The following is a 15,503-nucleotide window of genomic DNA, read 5'->3' on the forward strand; positions in this document are numbered from 1 at the left end:
GGTTTTTACTAAAGATATCAAGTTGAGAAAAGTTTGTGCGAAAATGGTGCCGAAAAATCTCAGCGACGAACAAAAACAAAGAGGAGTTCAAATTTGCTCAGATCTTTTGTAGAGTGAAGCTGGAGATGACCTGCTTCACTGAGTCATTACTGGTGATGAGTCATGAGTCTACCAATATGACCAAAATGCCAGAGCGCTCAGTGGAAAACTGCAAACTTGCGGCACCCCAAAAAGTTCCGCATGTGAAAGTCGAAAGTGAAGACAATGCAGGGTGTGAACCAGATTTACTATCTTAACGTGTTTAGAAGACTTGGAGAAAGAGTTAGACAAAAATGCCCAAAATTTTTCGCTAGAAACAGGTGGAACTTGCATCATGACAATGCCCCAGCCCACATGGCATTGATTATGCTGGAGTTTTGGGCTGAGAAACAAATCACCTTACTAGTACACCCTCCTTATTCACCTGACCTGGCCCCGAGTGACTTTTTTTTTTAAATTTTCGCTGAAGAAACACATCAAGGGGACACTTTTCAAGACGTGGCTGACATTCAGAGTTGCACGGAGGCAGCTATAAATGCTATCCCAGAAAGTGAGTTCCAGAAATGTTTCCAGGGGTGGAAGAAACACTGATGTTCGTGTATAGCATCGCAAAGGGAATACAATAATATCTCCATTAGCCGGAATCCCTCAATCTCGGAACTCTCTGATAGCCGGAATTGAAATTTTCTCGGAAAATGTTCCCAAAGCCAGAATTATCCGGAAAATTACGGTTTTGGGAATGATTTTCCGAGGGGCACATTTTCCGAAAAATTACAAGAACATTTTCCCGGTACCCGGAAAATTCCAGGGATGGGGGAGTTTTTCCCCGGGTTTGAGGGATGAAAATCAGGCGCATTTTCTGGAAATTCCAAGAAAAATTCTCCATTACCCAGAAAAATCCGGGAATGAGGGATATTTTTCCGGGTTCGAGAGATGATGTAATGGGCAATTTCTGGAACTAAAGAGAAAATTTTTCCGTTACCTGAAAAATTCAAGGGATGAGGGATATTTTTCCGGGTTCGAGAGTCGTCTTGTTACCCGGAGATCTCTCATTCCAGGAAGTGCTCTGCACCAATTGTTCCGGCTAACATTGATATCACTGTATATATAATAAATAATAATGGAAGCCCCTCGAAATCGAGGATGGCCGGCCCAAGGGCCTCCTAGGCGTGAATTTGTTTAGGTGTAGAAGCTGTCGCCAACACAACAACCACACCCCAAGTTAACGAGCTGCATGACCCAGTATCAAGGAATAGTCCGAGAAGACTGGACAACTCGCCAACTGCACTGGCTAAACATTGCCCCGGAATACGATCCGCAAATCGATTAACATCCAGGTTCCCAATTACTGCTGGGTAGACAGAGGCAAATGGGTAAAGAAACTTGCCCATAGTTTCACCCTGCCCGAAGATTAAACTCGGGTCCGCTCGCTTGCGAGGCAGGATGCTGGCATTACACCACAGGTAATGGTCAGCATGCCGGATAATTCGCGGATTTTTATTTCGTTGTCCTTTATTATTTGCGGATGACACCCTGGATGTACCAAAGAATGTGTGCAGGTAGTTTTAAAGTTGTCGGCATTTTTGCGGCCGGTACGGGGAGCGCGTGAGTTTTGTGGCATCACTGCGCCTCAGTCTGGGATAAACACTTGTCCGCCTCGCACGTGTGCTACTGCTCTCGTAACAACTGTGCTCCTCATGCTTGTGATGACTTTTATATACAGTATATAAACCATGCAATTAAAGCCAATAAGCCTTCGACCATTCATAATTTTAGCATTATGTATAATTAGATTAGTCATCAGGTTACATCGAGGTTCTTGTCAACACAAGCACCAAATTTGCAACTGTCTTGAATGGGTTTTGAAAAAAATGGATAAAGGATAGATGTCAAGATTTGGAATGAGATTGTCAACAGAGTGGTGTATGTGAATGTCATGACAGAAGATCAAGTTAATTTGGAAAAAAAAAAGGTTAAAGGGCTGAAAGCTAACTGCTGAAAGGCTGGGCTATCACAAATACAAACAAGACTAAAGTAATGCATGCTAGTAGTCATGGTTACTATAATTTTGAAGAGAATACTGAAGTCATAGCTGATCTAGAGATTGAATAAAGGAAAGATTTTTGCAACCTAAGGTAAATAAAAAATTTAAGTTGACACATAAACAAAGGTAGGGTTAAGATATGGAAGTTAACGTGCAGCTACTCAAAGACTTCTATTAAGTTCAAGAATTTTGTCAAGAAGGGTGAAGTTACACATTTATAATACAGTAGCGCAAATTTGCTAATATTGCGCTGCAGTTACATACAGGTAACTCCTGTTTTACGAACGTTTGATTTAAATGTTTTTGGAATAGCACGATTGTTCAATTAATACCAAAAGCTAATTTATGTGCACCTATTTTTTAAATAATGTGCTCAAGACAGTTAAATTTTGCCGCGCGTATTCGCCTGGACGCCTGGCAGTGGAGTCGCGTGTGATGCCTGATGAGGTGCTATTAAGTTATGACTATAAAGTCACAGTCATATCAACATCAACATCAACGATTTTAATATTATTGTTAATAATAATAATTATTATAATAAAATAATAATAAAGATTATTACTATTAGTGATGAAGATAATGATGATAATGAAGTATTCTGTACAGCAACTGTGATGACGTCCAGCAAGCTTCCCGCATATCGCTTTCTCAGTTCACACCAGCACTACTTTTTCTCCGTGCTCTCATTTGCATGGTGTGTTTATCATGTACCTTTTTAGTGTTAAACGCTGTTTTCCCCATTGAGCATGTCTGGAAAAAGTCCATCTGCCTCCTCTGGGGCGCCTAAAGCTAAAAAGGCACAAAAAAAAACAATCGCAATGGATGTGAAATTACATGTGATCACCCGCCTTCAGAGAGGAGAGCGTGTCGGAGGATGGCCGCGTGCTTGGTTTAAGTGAGAGCACTGTTCGTACCCTGTACGGTATATGATGGTTCCCCTAACCTGTACCATTTACATGTATTCTTATAGGAAAATTATGCTAAATTTACGCGTTTTTAAATAAAGCGGTAGTTTTCAAGAACGTAACCACCGCATAAAACATGAGGTGGGTGTATAGCTCTGAAACTTGGAGAATTACTCAAACAGTGGGGAAAAAATGAAAAGCTCTGAGAACAAAATCCTGAAAAGCATGTAAGTGGATCAGTTTTTTATGAACTACACCAAAGATAAAAGAGATATGGAAGAGAAGTGAGAGCTTTAACCAGGCAACTATGATAATAAATATCATCAAAGCAATACACCTAAGATGGCTAGGGCATGTGGTAAAAACAGCAAATGACTCCACTTTTAAAAAAAGGCATGAAAATGGATTCCACAAAATCAAAGGCAATGAGGATACCTGTGAACTAGATGAAACAATACAGTTTTGAAAGACTTGGAAAATCTTGAGGTGGACCCCTCAGAACTCCAGGATCTGGCAGAAAATTGCAAAGTGTGGCGAGGAATTGCTGTGGCAGCCAGTGAAATTAGTAAGCCTGCAGTGCCAAACAGTAAGTAGTATGAGTAAGTAAATTTGTTTGAAATATCCAAAATCTCAATGAAAAAGGTTTGAATTAGTATGGCTTTACCATATTTGTTTAACTTTGTTTAGGAATTCTGTGCATGTCTACAATGATGAAAGCTCTCGGGTGATGACCAAAGCCAATACATGGATAACAAAGTGTCTACATATATCTCTGATGACTCATGTCATTTTCAAATTCCTCTTTCTTGAGAGATTGAATAGTACATGAAAAGTCTTCTTTAATCATTCTAACAACTATCATCACATCTTAAAGTACCAGTACTGTACTATAAAAATTGGAAGCAACAACTACAATATTTTTGTAAAAGAGAATGTAATCCCTACCAACATCAACAGCAACATTAAAAAATTCTACAACAATTTCCTAGACAGCGGTACTGTACATTTTTTGTTTTTGTTTCTTGACTACAGTCATATTAATCAATTTTCACTTGTGCTACCTGTCACTATGAAAATTTATTCATAGAACAAAATACACAACAATAATGAGACACAAAAATACTACATACCATCATGCATAATATTTTAGCAGACACAGATGAACAGCATGCAACACTGAGACGTCAATGGAACAAATGTAAAGTTTGAGACGCACCATACTTACCGGCGTGGTGACCTCTTGTTAACGAATCTGTCAGGTGGGAGTGCGTGTGTAGGAGCTGACCATTTTGTCCTAGAAAACCTGCTCGCATCTCCAAATCTTGAGGAGTGAGGGAGAATGATATGTATAAATGACCATTCAAACACTGCTTCACAAATCAACAGACTCTTTCCAGCAGTTAAAATAAACGACTGCTTCAAAAATCAACAGACCTTTTCCAACAGTTAAAATGAATTATTTACTTTTGTAAATATCAAAGACAGAATGTAGTGCAATACAGGTATCATGTTTTATTTTCTTTACTTATTCTTTGTCTTTCACAACAAATAATGAATTTCTCATAATTAGAAGGATAGGACATAGTAATGTTCAAGGGTACAATGGACTCCTGACTTGAGGAGCAGAATGCCAACAAGGGTATCATAACTAACCAATAGGATATGGTCTTCTGGGGTCACCCTGCTGCCATGTGTCGGGCGCAGTAACAGAGTACGTGGAAGAGATACGGTGGGCATACTTGATAAGCTCCTCACTGTTAACTGGACGTTTGTTGGCTCTTGCAATACTCTGCATCTTCTGCCGGGCTTGGTATAAGGCCACACTCTGGAAGAGATGTCAGAGGGAAGTTAATTATTATAAAAATTATAAAACAACTGGTGAAGGAGAAATATTAACATATTAAATAGGTACAGGCAATGACCGTGATATGATGGATCTATATCGGATAGATCAATTGTACGGTCTTAAAAAATTAACACCATTTACCGCTATGCGGTGGCTAAGATCAGATTTACAATGGTTGCTACCCGACTGCTTTTCTGCATTGTCACTGATATGAAAAAGTAATGTGCAATAACTTGCAGTATTCCGAGATATGATGATGCAATTTTAGAATGGTGTAACACGTGCAACCAACACGTGACATGTGGAAGACACTACCTGTGCCCGGTGACTGCCAGGCTAAGCAGTTGAAATGTGTCACGTCACCCAGAGGATGGTTTGCGTGTGGAAGAAGCTATTCTTTGTACATAAAATATTCTATACTGTACCAGTAAATGTGAAAGAGAAGAAGAAGAAGAAAAAAAAAAGAAAAAAAAAAGACGAAAAATACTGTGTTGCCATTTGGCAATCTTGTCACTATGCACGAGACAGTGAGCACAAGATCCCCCACACCCCTTGCCCCTCCTATATTATATGTGTTACGTCCATCACACGCATATATAAGAAACGTTTACTGTATTCCCTATATGAATGATTGTGTGTGCATGTAACAAAGTAAAAAAAAATAAGAAGAAATTATGTGTACCTACCTGAAATTGCAGATCACATCTTGGTGGGAGGCTGAGATCCCCTCCCATGATCAACGCTAATTCCAGAGATGTAAGAAATGCTTATTCTCTTTATGTTTTTAACCTTTTATAATAATTTCTTTAAATTTTGTTGGCACATTCTGTATGATAGATTGTGTGTGCATGTCACAAAGTAATTTTTTTTTTTAAATTACGTCTTTTTTTTTCGGGAATTAGCCCACCCAGGCACAGGTCAAACGACCCACAACGGAGCCTGGGGGGCGAAAAAAAAAAAGAATGGAAAGAAATTGAAATTATAGAAAAAAAGGTTACACAGTGATCCCTCGGTTAACGAGCGCTTCGGTTAACGAGACTTCGGTTAACAATTTACCTTCCATAAGATTCTTAACTTCGGTTAACGAGCAATCCCTCGATTAACGAGTTTTTACGAGCCGACCTCAACATGTTTTCGTTTGCATTTGGCGGTCCAGCTGTAGTATTAGTCCGCCAATACAGTAATCGGTTTTAGGGCTTAAATTCCTTACTATTTTAGTAAATATCAAGAAGTTATACTATTCAATAATTTTAAAAGTTTAATATTAAATTTTTTAGTCATTTTAACAATTATTGAACTTAATTGAAGGTAAAGACACAAGTTTCATGCGCGCCATCCAGCCTGGCAATGTTAGCAATGAATGGTTGTCAAGGGCAGTTGGTGTCAACGGCCGTCTTGACGGATATTGCAAGTCAATATCAGTCCCATTCATTGACAACTGGGACAACTTCTACGGCAGAAGGGACCTTTATGCTAGGGATAGGGTACACCTGTCTCGGGATGGGGTGGCAACCCTGGCTGGGTCTCTAGAGGGGACAGTTCAAAAGATCTCGAAGTCTTTAAACTGCTCGGGGAACATATGGTCATGGGGGTGGAGGAGACTGCAGTGGGGGCGGGTAAACAAAGTGAAAGATTACAGGGAAATAGTGTTAGGAATGATGACAAAACTAAATTAGACAGGGAGTTTAAACCTAAACGCGGTAAAGGGAGGACTCAGAACACAACTAACTTAAATGTCTACTACGCGAACAGTAGAAGTATGAGAAACAAAATGGATGATATTAGGGCCTTGGTATGTACCGAAAAAATCGATGTAATAGCATTCACTGAAACAGGGATCAACCTAGACTCACATGAGTTACCTGTCGAATACCAAATTGCGGATTACAAATTGTTCCATACAGATAGGCCGTCCAGGAAAGGAGGTGGAGTAGCCATCTATGTCAGGGATAATCTGAAGTGCGAAATAAATAAGGAAATAAAAACTGAGCGGAATACAGAAACAATTTGGATAGAATTAATCGATGGTAGGGAAAAATTAATCATAGGAGTAATATATAGACCTCCCAATCTTGATAGAGTTAATGAGCGACTTATCTGGGATGAAATGCGCAGGGCTTTCATACACAACAAAGTCTGTATAGTAGGCGATTTTAACCTTGGCCAAATAGATTGGACTGACCTTACGGGTAACTCAGTATCAGAGGATTTCCTCGAAACGATCCAGGACTGTTTCCTAAGTCAACATATAACCGAACCCACCCGGGGTAATAATATACTCGATTTAGTTCTGTTGAACAGAGAAAACCTCATTAGCAATGTCGAGGTAGGGAACGAACTTGCAAACAGCGATCACAAAGAAATTAGATTCCAGTTAGATTTTCAGGTCAGAAGTAAAGGGAATTCCATTAAAGTCCCAGATTTCAGAAAGGCAGACTTTGATAGTTTAAAGAGGCAGCTGAGAGAGGGGGTGTCGCGCTTGGGTGCGAGCCTGACAGATGACACCGACCTGATAAAGAGATCTGAGATTGCCGAGTTCCACGACAATTTAAATAAAGAGTTACTTAATGCACAAAGGCAGAACATACCATACAAAAAACTCAGGTCAGACAACAATGACCCTAAATGGATAAATAATTATTTAAAAAACATTATTGGCCAAAGGAAGGCTATAGGTAGAAGGATAAATCGTGGCAAAATTTACTTCCGGGAGTATTATAAGGTACTGGCCGGTAGGGTTAAGACTGAGATAAGAAAAGCGAAGAGGAACTATGAACTGAAGATAGCTGGGGAGGCAAAAAAAAAACCCAAAGGATTCTACCAAATGTATCAAACTAAAACACGAGATAAGATTGGAACAATACGTTCAGATACCTGCGAGCTAACTGATAACGACGGAGAAATGAGCAATAATCTGAATAAATATTTTTCAACAGTTTTCACCACCGAAAATTTAAACATGATACCTGAGGCACCGACTCTATTCAGAGATAGTGAAGAAAACAAATTAAGCGAGATAGTAGTGACTAGTAACGATGTTAATAAGCAAATAGACAAACTGAAGCCTAATAAGTCACCTGGTCCCGATGAGACAATTGCCAGAGTATTAAAGGAATATAAGGAAGAGCTTAGCATGCCCTTAGCAAAGTTGTTTAACATGTCATTAAAAACAAGTGTAGTACCAGAATCCTGGAGGATAGCGAATGTAATACCGATTTTCAAGAAGGGGGATAGATCACTATCCTCTACCTACCGCCCAATCAGTCTAACATCAATAATAGGTAAATTACTAGAATCAATTATTTCAAACTCTATTCGAAACCACCTGGAGAAGCACAAGTTGATCAATGATTCCCAACATGGCTTCACAAGCGGGCGTTCATGTCTAACTAATCTATTAACATTCTTTTCATCAGTTTTCAAATCGGTGGACGAGGGGCACAATTATGATGTGGTATATCTCGACTTTAGCAAAGCCTTCGGCAGAGTCCCCCACGAAAGACTAATTAGAAAGGTAGAAGCGCATGGCATCAAAGGTAATATCCTTAAATGGATTAGGGCGTGGTTACGGGACAGGAAACAGCGAGTGAGCATAAACGGCACTATATCGCATTGGAGCAACGTCACTAGTGGAGTTCCCCAAGGCTCAGTACTTGGACCATTATTATTTATTATATACATAAACGACATAGATATCGGCATAGACATAAGTAAATTTGCTGATGACACTAAAATAGGACGTGTAATTAAATCTGACGAGGACTCTGCAAAACTACAGGAAGATCTAAAAAAAAATTTGCGAATGGTCGGAAAAATGGCAGATGAAATTCAATGTGGACAAATGTTAAGTACTCAGTATAGGAGATGTAAATAGGGAAACCAGTTACTAGATGAACAATGATGCCATTGTGGAATCCGACTGCGAGAGAGATTTAGGAGTAATGATAAGTAGGAATCTTAAGCCAAGTAAACAATGCTTTTTTGCTCGTAACAAGGCTAATAAAGTACTTGGGTTCATACAAAGGAGTGTTAGTTACAAGACTAGCAAAGTCATCTTAAAATTATATCTAGCGCTTGTGAGACCTCACCTGGATTACGCAGTTCAGTTCTGGTCACCGTATTACAGAATGGATATAGAATCCTTGGAAAGAATCCAGAGGAGAATGACAAGACTAATCCCGGGCATTAGGAACCTTGAATACAGAGACAGGTTAAAGCATCTTAATTTGCACTCCCTCGAGAGACGTAGAGTGAGGGGCGACATGATAGAGGTGTATAAATGGCAAGTTAGGGTTAAACAAAGGGGACATTACAAAGGTACTCAAACTATCCAACCAGAAGCAAACTTGTAACAATGGTTTTAAATTAGACAAATTTAGATTTCGGCATGAAATAGGTAAACACTGGTTTGGAAACAGAGCAGTGGATGAATGGAACAAGTTACCAAATATCATTAACTCGAATACGCTGGGTAGCTTCAAACATAGGTTGGATGCTTATATGAGCAATAGGGATTGGGTATAAACGGGACTGCCCAGAGTGGGTCAATAGGCCCGCTGCAGTTTCCTCCATTCTTATGTTCTTAATGCATAAGCTATTTTCTAAATATTCAAATGGTACTCACAGACTCGCTAAGTCGTTTTATATTTCCTAAAGTTATTTTCTTTGTTTCTTCTCGATGAATGCACCTGAATCTATGAAATGGAATTCTCAATCCAAATAACTGTTGAATTCTTGTTTGACAAAGGCCTATAAAAATTACAAGCCTGAGGCTTCAGCCTCACCAGCCTGTTGGATAATTCGCCCCTGAACCTGAGTTCCCGTAATGTGGAGGATATCTGTACATGTATGTGAATTCTTTATAATATTTGGGGTAAAATTTGTCAATCAAATGGGATCATTACCATGTTTCAACCCTATACAAAACTTTTCACTCCTCTCACCAGTGTATGATGGGCATCATGTAGTTGTTTCTCCAATTGGAGGATCATCTGATCATGCTTGTCCACCTCTGCCTGTACTGTCTCCATGATACTTGCTATCCTGGCTTGATCATTGGCCAACTGTTGACAATGGGAATAGATGATGACTAATGAACTCATCCACAGAGAAACTGAGAGAAAGAAAGGAATGGCTAGATATAAAAATATATGGAAAAGTGAGAACAGTATCAAACGAGGGAAACATGGGGGAAAGTGGTACAGGAAAATTTTTGAACCATCATGATTCAATGGGTGTGAAGCATAGTGTCAAGATGCAAGAGGAACAACAGGTACTGTATATTGTGTTTGTGATTAATTTGTGGGGGAATAGGATGCAGAGAATGAAAAATATAAAAATAAGGAGATATGAAAGTGACTGGAAAGATATCAAATAAGGTAATATGGCCATACATACTGTGAGAGTGGGAAGCAAAAAATTATTAAAAAAGGTGTTTTATTTGAAGATCATTTTGGTTAAGCTTGGTAATCTATTTCAAAATGCAACTTTCTATTCCCTATATTTTTAATTTAATACTAAAGTAGCAAGTAGGCCACTGCCTCACAATACTCTACATTCTTTGGTAAAAGCAACCAAACAATTACTAAAGTACCGAAAGATGGGGTGACTTTGGACAGTATTGAGGGTTTTAAGTTGCAGTGTAAGTTTGAAAGCTAAAAGCATATGTTAAATATGCTAATGGTGCATGAACAAATGAGTTATCCATATGTGTCAACAGAAATGCTTGAAACATCATATGTTTTCTATGAAGATAAGCTTCATAGGTGTCCAAAGGGTGACTTCAGACAATAGTATTACTTCAACGACTGTACATTGTTAGAGCCTGTCCAGAAAGTCTAGGGGTTGCTTCAGGCATCACTGAACTCCAAAAAAAATTGGAGGGCAAATATCTGCAGCAGCAAAAAAAAAAAAAAAAAACCAACAACAAACATATACAGTAATGTACTGCACTGTATAGGCCAAAAAGGGAAGAGGAGTTAAGAGAAAGGAAAACTTTTCCAGAAAATAGTATGACATGAAAATAACATGCTAATTGGTTCTGTTAGAGGCTCATTTTTTAAGATTATACATTAGAAGAGAGTAAAACAAATATAATGGGGCACTGGTGTCCAGTGTACATGTTCTTACATGTAATTACAGTACAGTAAAAGTCCAAAAATCCGGATGCCAGAAATCCGGACCACCCGAGAATCCGGACTTTTCAAAAACGATTTTTTTTTTAGCGGGCATTTGTGTGCATGTGCGCATGCGTGAGCGCCACAGCTGCACAGCGGCAACAAGCGACCATGTGGTCGCCACTTTAAAATGGGCAATCAAACTGTGACAACATACCGTATATACTCGTCTATAACCCCCCCTCGTTATCAGTCGACCCTGATTTTTTGACCAAGAAATCGTTAATTTATGATATTCCTCGTTTATAGTTCCACCCACGTTTTTGAGGGTAATGGAACAACAAAACCACTAAAAACGCTCTACGTCCTATAAACTGAGGCTCGCCGTGCATGAAACACAAGTGCTGAAGGCAAATTGTTTACCATTTATTATTACGACACTTTACACTGAAACCCGGGTAGTTTCAACAAAAATATTGTATATTTCCATTCAAGTATTTATTCAAGTCAATTAGGAGGGAATATTATTGAAATACAACAGTTTTTAAACTAAACCATTCGAAAAGTGATTACGGTAACATCTTTTGAACGAAAGAAAGCGAAAGTCATTGTTTTCGTCACGATTTTATCCCACTTTCCACTGTAATACGTACAGGTAGTTCTGCTATAACGCGATAATTGAGTTCTTGTAAAATATCGTGTTATAGAAAATCGCGTAATAGAAATAACAGGGCTTATGGAGAAAATAGGGTTAGGTGCAGATTACTCGAAATCGAAAAAATTTAGTAGTTAGCCTAACACAAAGGATAGCACAGTCTAAATAAATGTTACATTCATATCTAATAATGAAATCATACAGTAAATGTAACACTTTACTTGATGGGGCAGAAGGGTGATTTTGAGGTTGATAAAATCGAGCTTCTCTTCAAGTGTTATATCCTTTCTTTTACGATCATCACCGGGAATTCTATCACCAGAACGCTTCTTGTTGATATTCGTCTTTACTATATTCACAGTTAATACCACAAAATTGGAGAAATAGTAAGCAAAAATCGCGTTATAGCAAACAAGCGTTCGCGTTATACAAATATCGTTCCTAATTCATAAATCGCGTTAGAGCAAATTCGCGTTATCAAAACACGCGTTATAGCAGAACTCACTGTATGTAATTTCAGGAAAAATATTACATTTCCGTGAATGCATTATATCAAGCACAGTATGAATAGAATACCATTGTAATATAACAATATTTTGAGTCCTACTCTTTCCATTTACAGAGTACTGTACAAGCCCATAATAATGGCTCCTAAAGTAGATAAACTTCGTTGTGTGAAGAGAAAGAAGAACACATTGAAATTGAGTGACAAACATGAAATAATTAAGAAACTAGATCGTGGTGTGAGCAATACTGTTCTAATGGAAACATACGACATTGGAAAGTCTACAATTTATGATATATAAAAGGCAAAGAATAAAATTTAGAATTCACAGCTTTTTCATTAAAACTGCTCGTTTTGATAAATGAAGCATGCTATATTTGCAAATGAATAAACTATCAAAATGTACCTGTTCATTTCTTCTTTATTCTTCATTAAATTTGAATTTTAAAAGTACTCCCTGAGAATCCGGAAAATCCGAAAATCCGGACCGACCCAATCCCCAAGCAGTCCGGATTTTTGGACTTCTACTGTAGTTCTATCATTATTTCATTATCAGTACTGTACCATGCATAATGCCATTACTGTACAAGTTTTATATCATGCAATCCTGCACATAATGTATATATGAATAGTATTTGGATTGTGCTTCCCAAGTAATTTTTCAGCTGTCCAAAATCACCCTAAGTCAAAGACAACTTTCACATACCTCCATTCAAGTCACATACTCAGGTACATCTTGTACAGTACAGAATAGGATATATCAAGCACCACAGACTGTTTATTAATATTCAAGACAGACAAGTTTCTAATATTTTTCACTAGTTATATTACTCTATACAGTACAGTACTCTGATATGCTCCTGCCAGAGAAAGTTTTGCCACATTTGAAATTTTGGGAAAAATATAGATTTGTATTAATGATTTTTATTCATTACTTACCCGGTACACCTTAAACTAGCAAATGATGCTCACAAACAAAAACTTTATAGTTATGAAAATATTTTGATAGCAAAAAAACTTTGTTTGCTTTAAGTGTCTACGACCTGTCACCCCTTCAACTTTCTTTTACGAATTGTGCTCAAAGCCAGCCACCCTGTGTACGAAGGTAGGTCTGATTTTAGAAGGAATAGACCAATGTTTGGCAGTGATTAAAAGTCCATTGCAACAAAAATCAAAAGTTCCAAGATGCTTGTTTGCATTTGCCAGGAAATGTGAACCACAAGGAGGCAGTGATCTTCTTTGTGCTCTGTAAGTACAGTCAAGGTAAAGGGAACAGATGTCTGATATTGAAATGAATTCTAGGTGAGAAACAAATCATGGTGTTGTATATGTCTTGTTTTAATTTGTTAATTAATCAGTGTTTGTCTCTAAACTACAGTTTTACAAAAAATAAATTACCCATACAAATTAAAAGGTTCCAGATTTGGAAAAGTACTACTGTACAGCACAGTACTGTATAAAAAATATTATTTCCAGTTAAGAAAAAACACTAAAATAAGAAATTAATTTCCATCTTATACAATCTAAAGTAATAAAAATCAAATGGTACTCTACTACAACACTAAACAAAAAGAATATAGACATACCATATTTCTCTCGTGGTATGTACACTGTACATTGTACAGTACTGTACGTACTGTATATTGTACAGTATAAGTAATACCTGTATTTAAAAAAAAATTATGCTGTCCATTTTCTATATCTCTTTTCCTATACACTGTAGTTCTCAACTAAATTGTTGATATAGCAAGCAGTGCAAATCCATTGCTTAGTGGAAAAATTCTCATACCATATTTTCTGTTTTAGCTGACATCTTTCAATATTGGACAGTAGGTGTTTCAACAGCCAGCTGTTGAGTTGCAAAAGAACTTATTGGGATTGTGATGTCCAAATATCACAATACAGAAATGTGACTGCCTAAGTATTTGATTTTTACTGTCTGCTAGTCCCCCTGAAAATTTGACCCTTACTAAACAGAAACCTACCATTAGTGACAAGTTACTGCATCAATTAGTCTACTATATAGACGTTCTACTAAATATACACCAACACTGCTAATATCTTTAAATAAGGTCTGACCTTTATTGTATCCTTCAGTTCTCCATCTTTAAGGATGAGCAACTCTATCAGCTGAGCAAGGTCACTGGAAGATAGTCGCTGTGGCTTTGGTGCAATGCTATTTTCCAGCAATTCTCTGGGGATAAGAAATTTATCTAAGGTAAAACAGGACAGTTATCACTGATGAGGAGTTCATATTTTCATATTTGTAAAGTACTATACAGGTGTATATACAGTATATACTGTACTGTACCTAGTTACTAGTAAAAGACATCCAATTATGCAATATTAGTTAGCATATCTACCCGGTACTACTGTTAATTTTAAATACTTTTTTATTCTTATTTTTCTACAAATTGTTACTCAAATCTGTACATTACAGTAAAAAATAAAAAGACAGCTGTCAGCCACTTACTGAACCCCCCTAGCTTAACCTAACAGAAAAATCTTAGAATACTGTACTTCCAACACGAAAGTGTTTTGTTCTTTCATCAGGTTCATATGATGCACAATAGCTACCAAAACATGGTACAGGTTGACAATCCCTTATCCGAAATCCTTGGGGCCAGAGGCATTTCGGATTTCGGAATTTTTCGGTTTTCAGAATGGTTAGTTTTTTTGTTTTTTTTACGCCACCCGGGCATAGATCACTGACCCACATCCCTGGGAATGGGGCGAATAATAATAATAATAATAATAATAATAATAATAATAATAATAATAATAATAATAATAATAATAATAATAATAATAATAATAATAATAATAATGATGTAATAATAATTCATAGGTCTAGGTCGCATTTCTCACTTTTAATCTTTTTTTTCATTCTTGTATTTCTTTATTGTTATTATTATTTTATTACAATATTATTGTTATTATTATTATTAATTTTATTATTAAATTTTATTATTACTATTATTATTATTGTTATCATTATTATTTTATTTTGGTGTACAGTATTTTAATTAAAAATTTTATATACCTGTACTATGAATAATTATTATTATTATAATTATTATTACTATTACATTTTCGCCCACCAGGCCCCGATGTGAGTCAGTGGTTTATGCCCGGATGGGTTAATCCCTGTTTAAAAAAAAAAAAAATAAAAATATTGCTCCACAAAAATACTTTCGGTTTTTAGAGCTTTTCGGTTTTCGGAATTTCGGATAAAGGGTTGTCAACCTGTAATACAGATGACAGTATTGCACATTGACCATGATCTTAAGATAATTTGTCAATAAAAAATAAATGCATTCTTACATTAAAAAAATCCCATCAAGTACAAGTAGGGTATTTGCAAACAAAAGTTTTGGCTATATTTATATTTGG

At 37.1% G+C, this 15,503-nt stretch overlaps 1 protein-coding gene across 5 annotated transcripts in view; it reads right to left on the reverse strand.

Annotated features, from left to right (window-relative positions):
- LOC121863237 (mediator of RNA polymerase II transcription subunit 4-like) overlaps nucleotides 1-15,503 on the reverse strand; it is a 32,667-nt gene that overhangs the window by 1,001 nt on the left and 16,163 nt on the right. The window contains exons 2-6 of one of the 5 annotated variants that reach the window (XM_042361737.1): nucleotides 14,190-14,304; nucleotides 9,778-9,897; nucleotides 4,642-4,813; nucleotides 4,214-4,309; nucleotides 3,424-3,559 (exon numbers count right to left, since the gene is read on the reverse strand). In XM_042361737.1, coding sequence (XP_042217671.1) covers nucleotides 3,424-3,559; nucleotides 4,214-4,309; nucleotides 4,642-4,813; nucleotides 9,778-9,897; nucleotides 14,190-14,304 — 639 coding nt within the window. Of the gene's footprint in view, nucleotides 1-3,423; nucleotides 3,560-4,204; nucleotides 4,310-4,641; nucleotides 4,814-9,777; nucleotides 9,898-14,189; nucleotides 14,305-15,503 lie in introns of all 5 variants that reach the window. The other 4 variants (XM_042361738.1, XM_042361741.1, XM_042361740.1 and 1 more) reach the window with 4 other exon arrangements.

Source organism: Homarus americanus, unplaced genomic scaffold (genome assembly GCF_018991925.1).
Source record: "Homarus americanus isolate GMGI-L3 unplaced genomic scaffold, GMGI_Hamer_2.0 scaffold46197, whole genome shotgun sequence".
NCBI lineage: Eukaryota > Metazoa > Arthropoda > Malacostraca > Decapoda > Nephropidae > Homarus > Homarus americanus.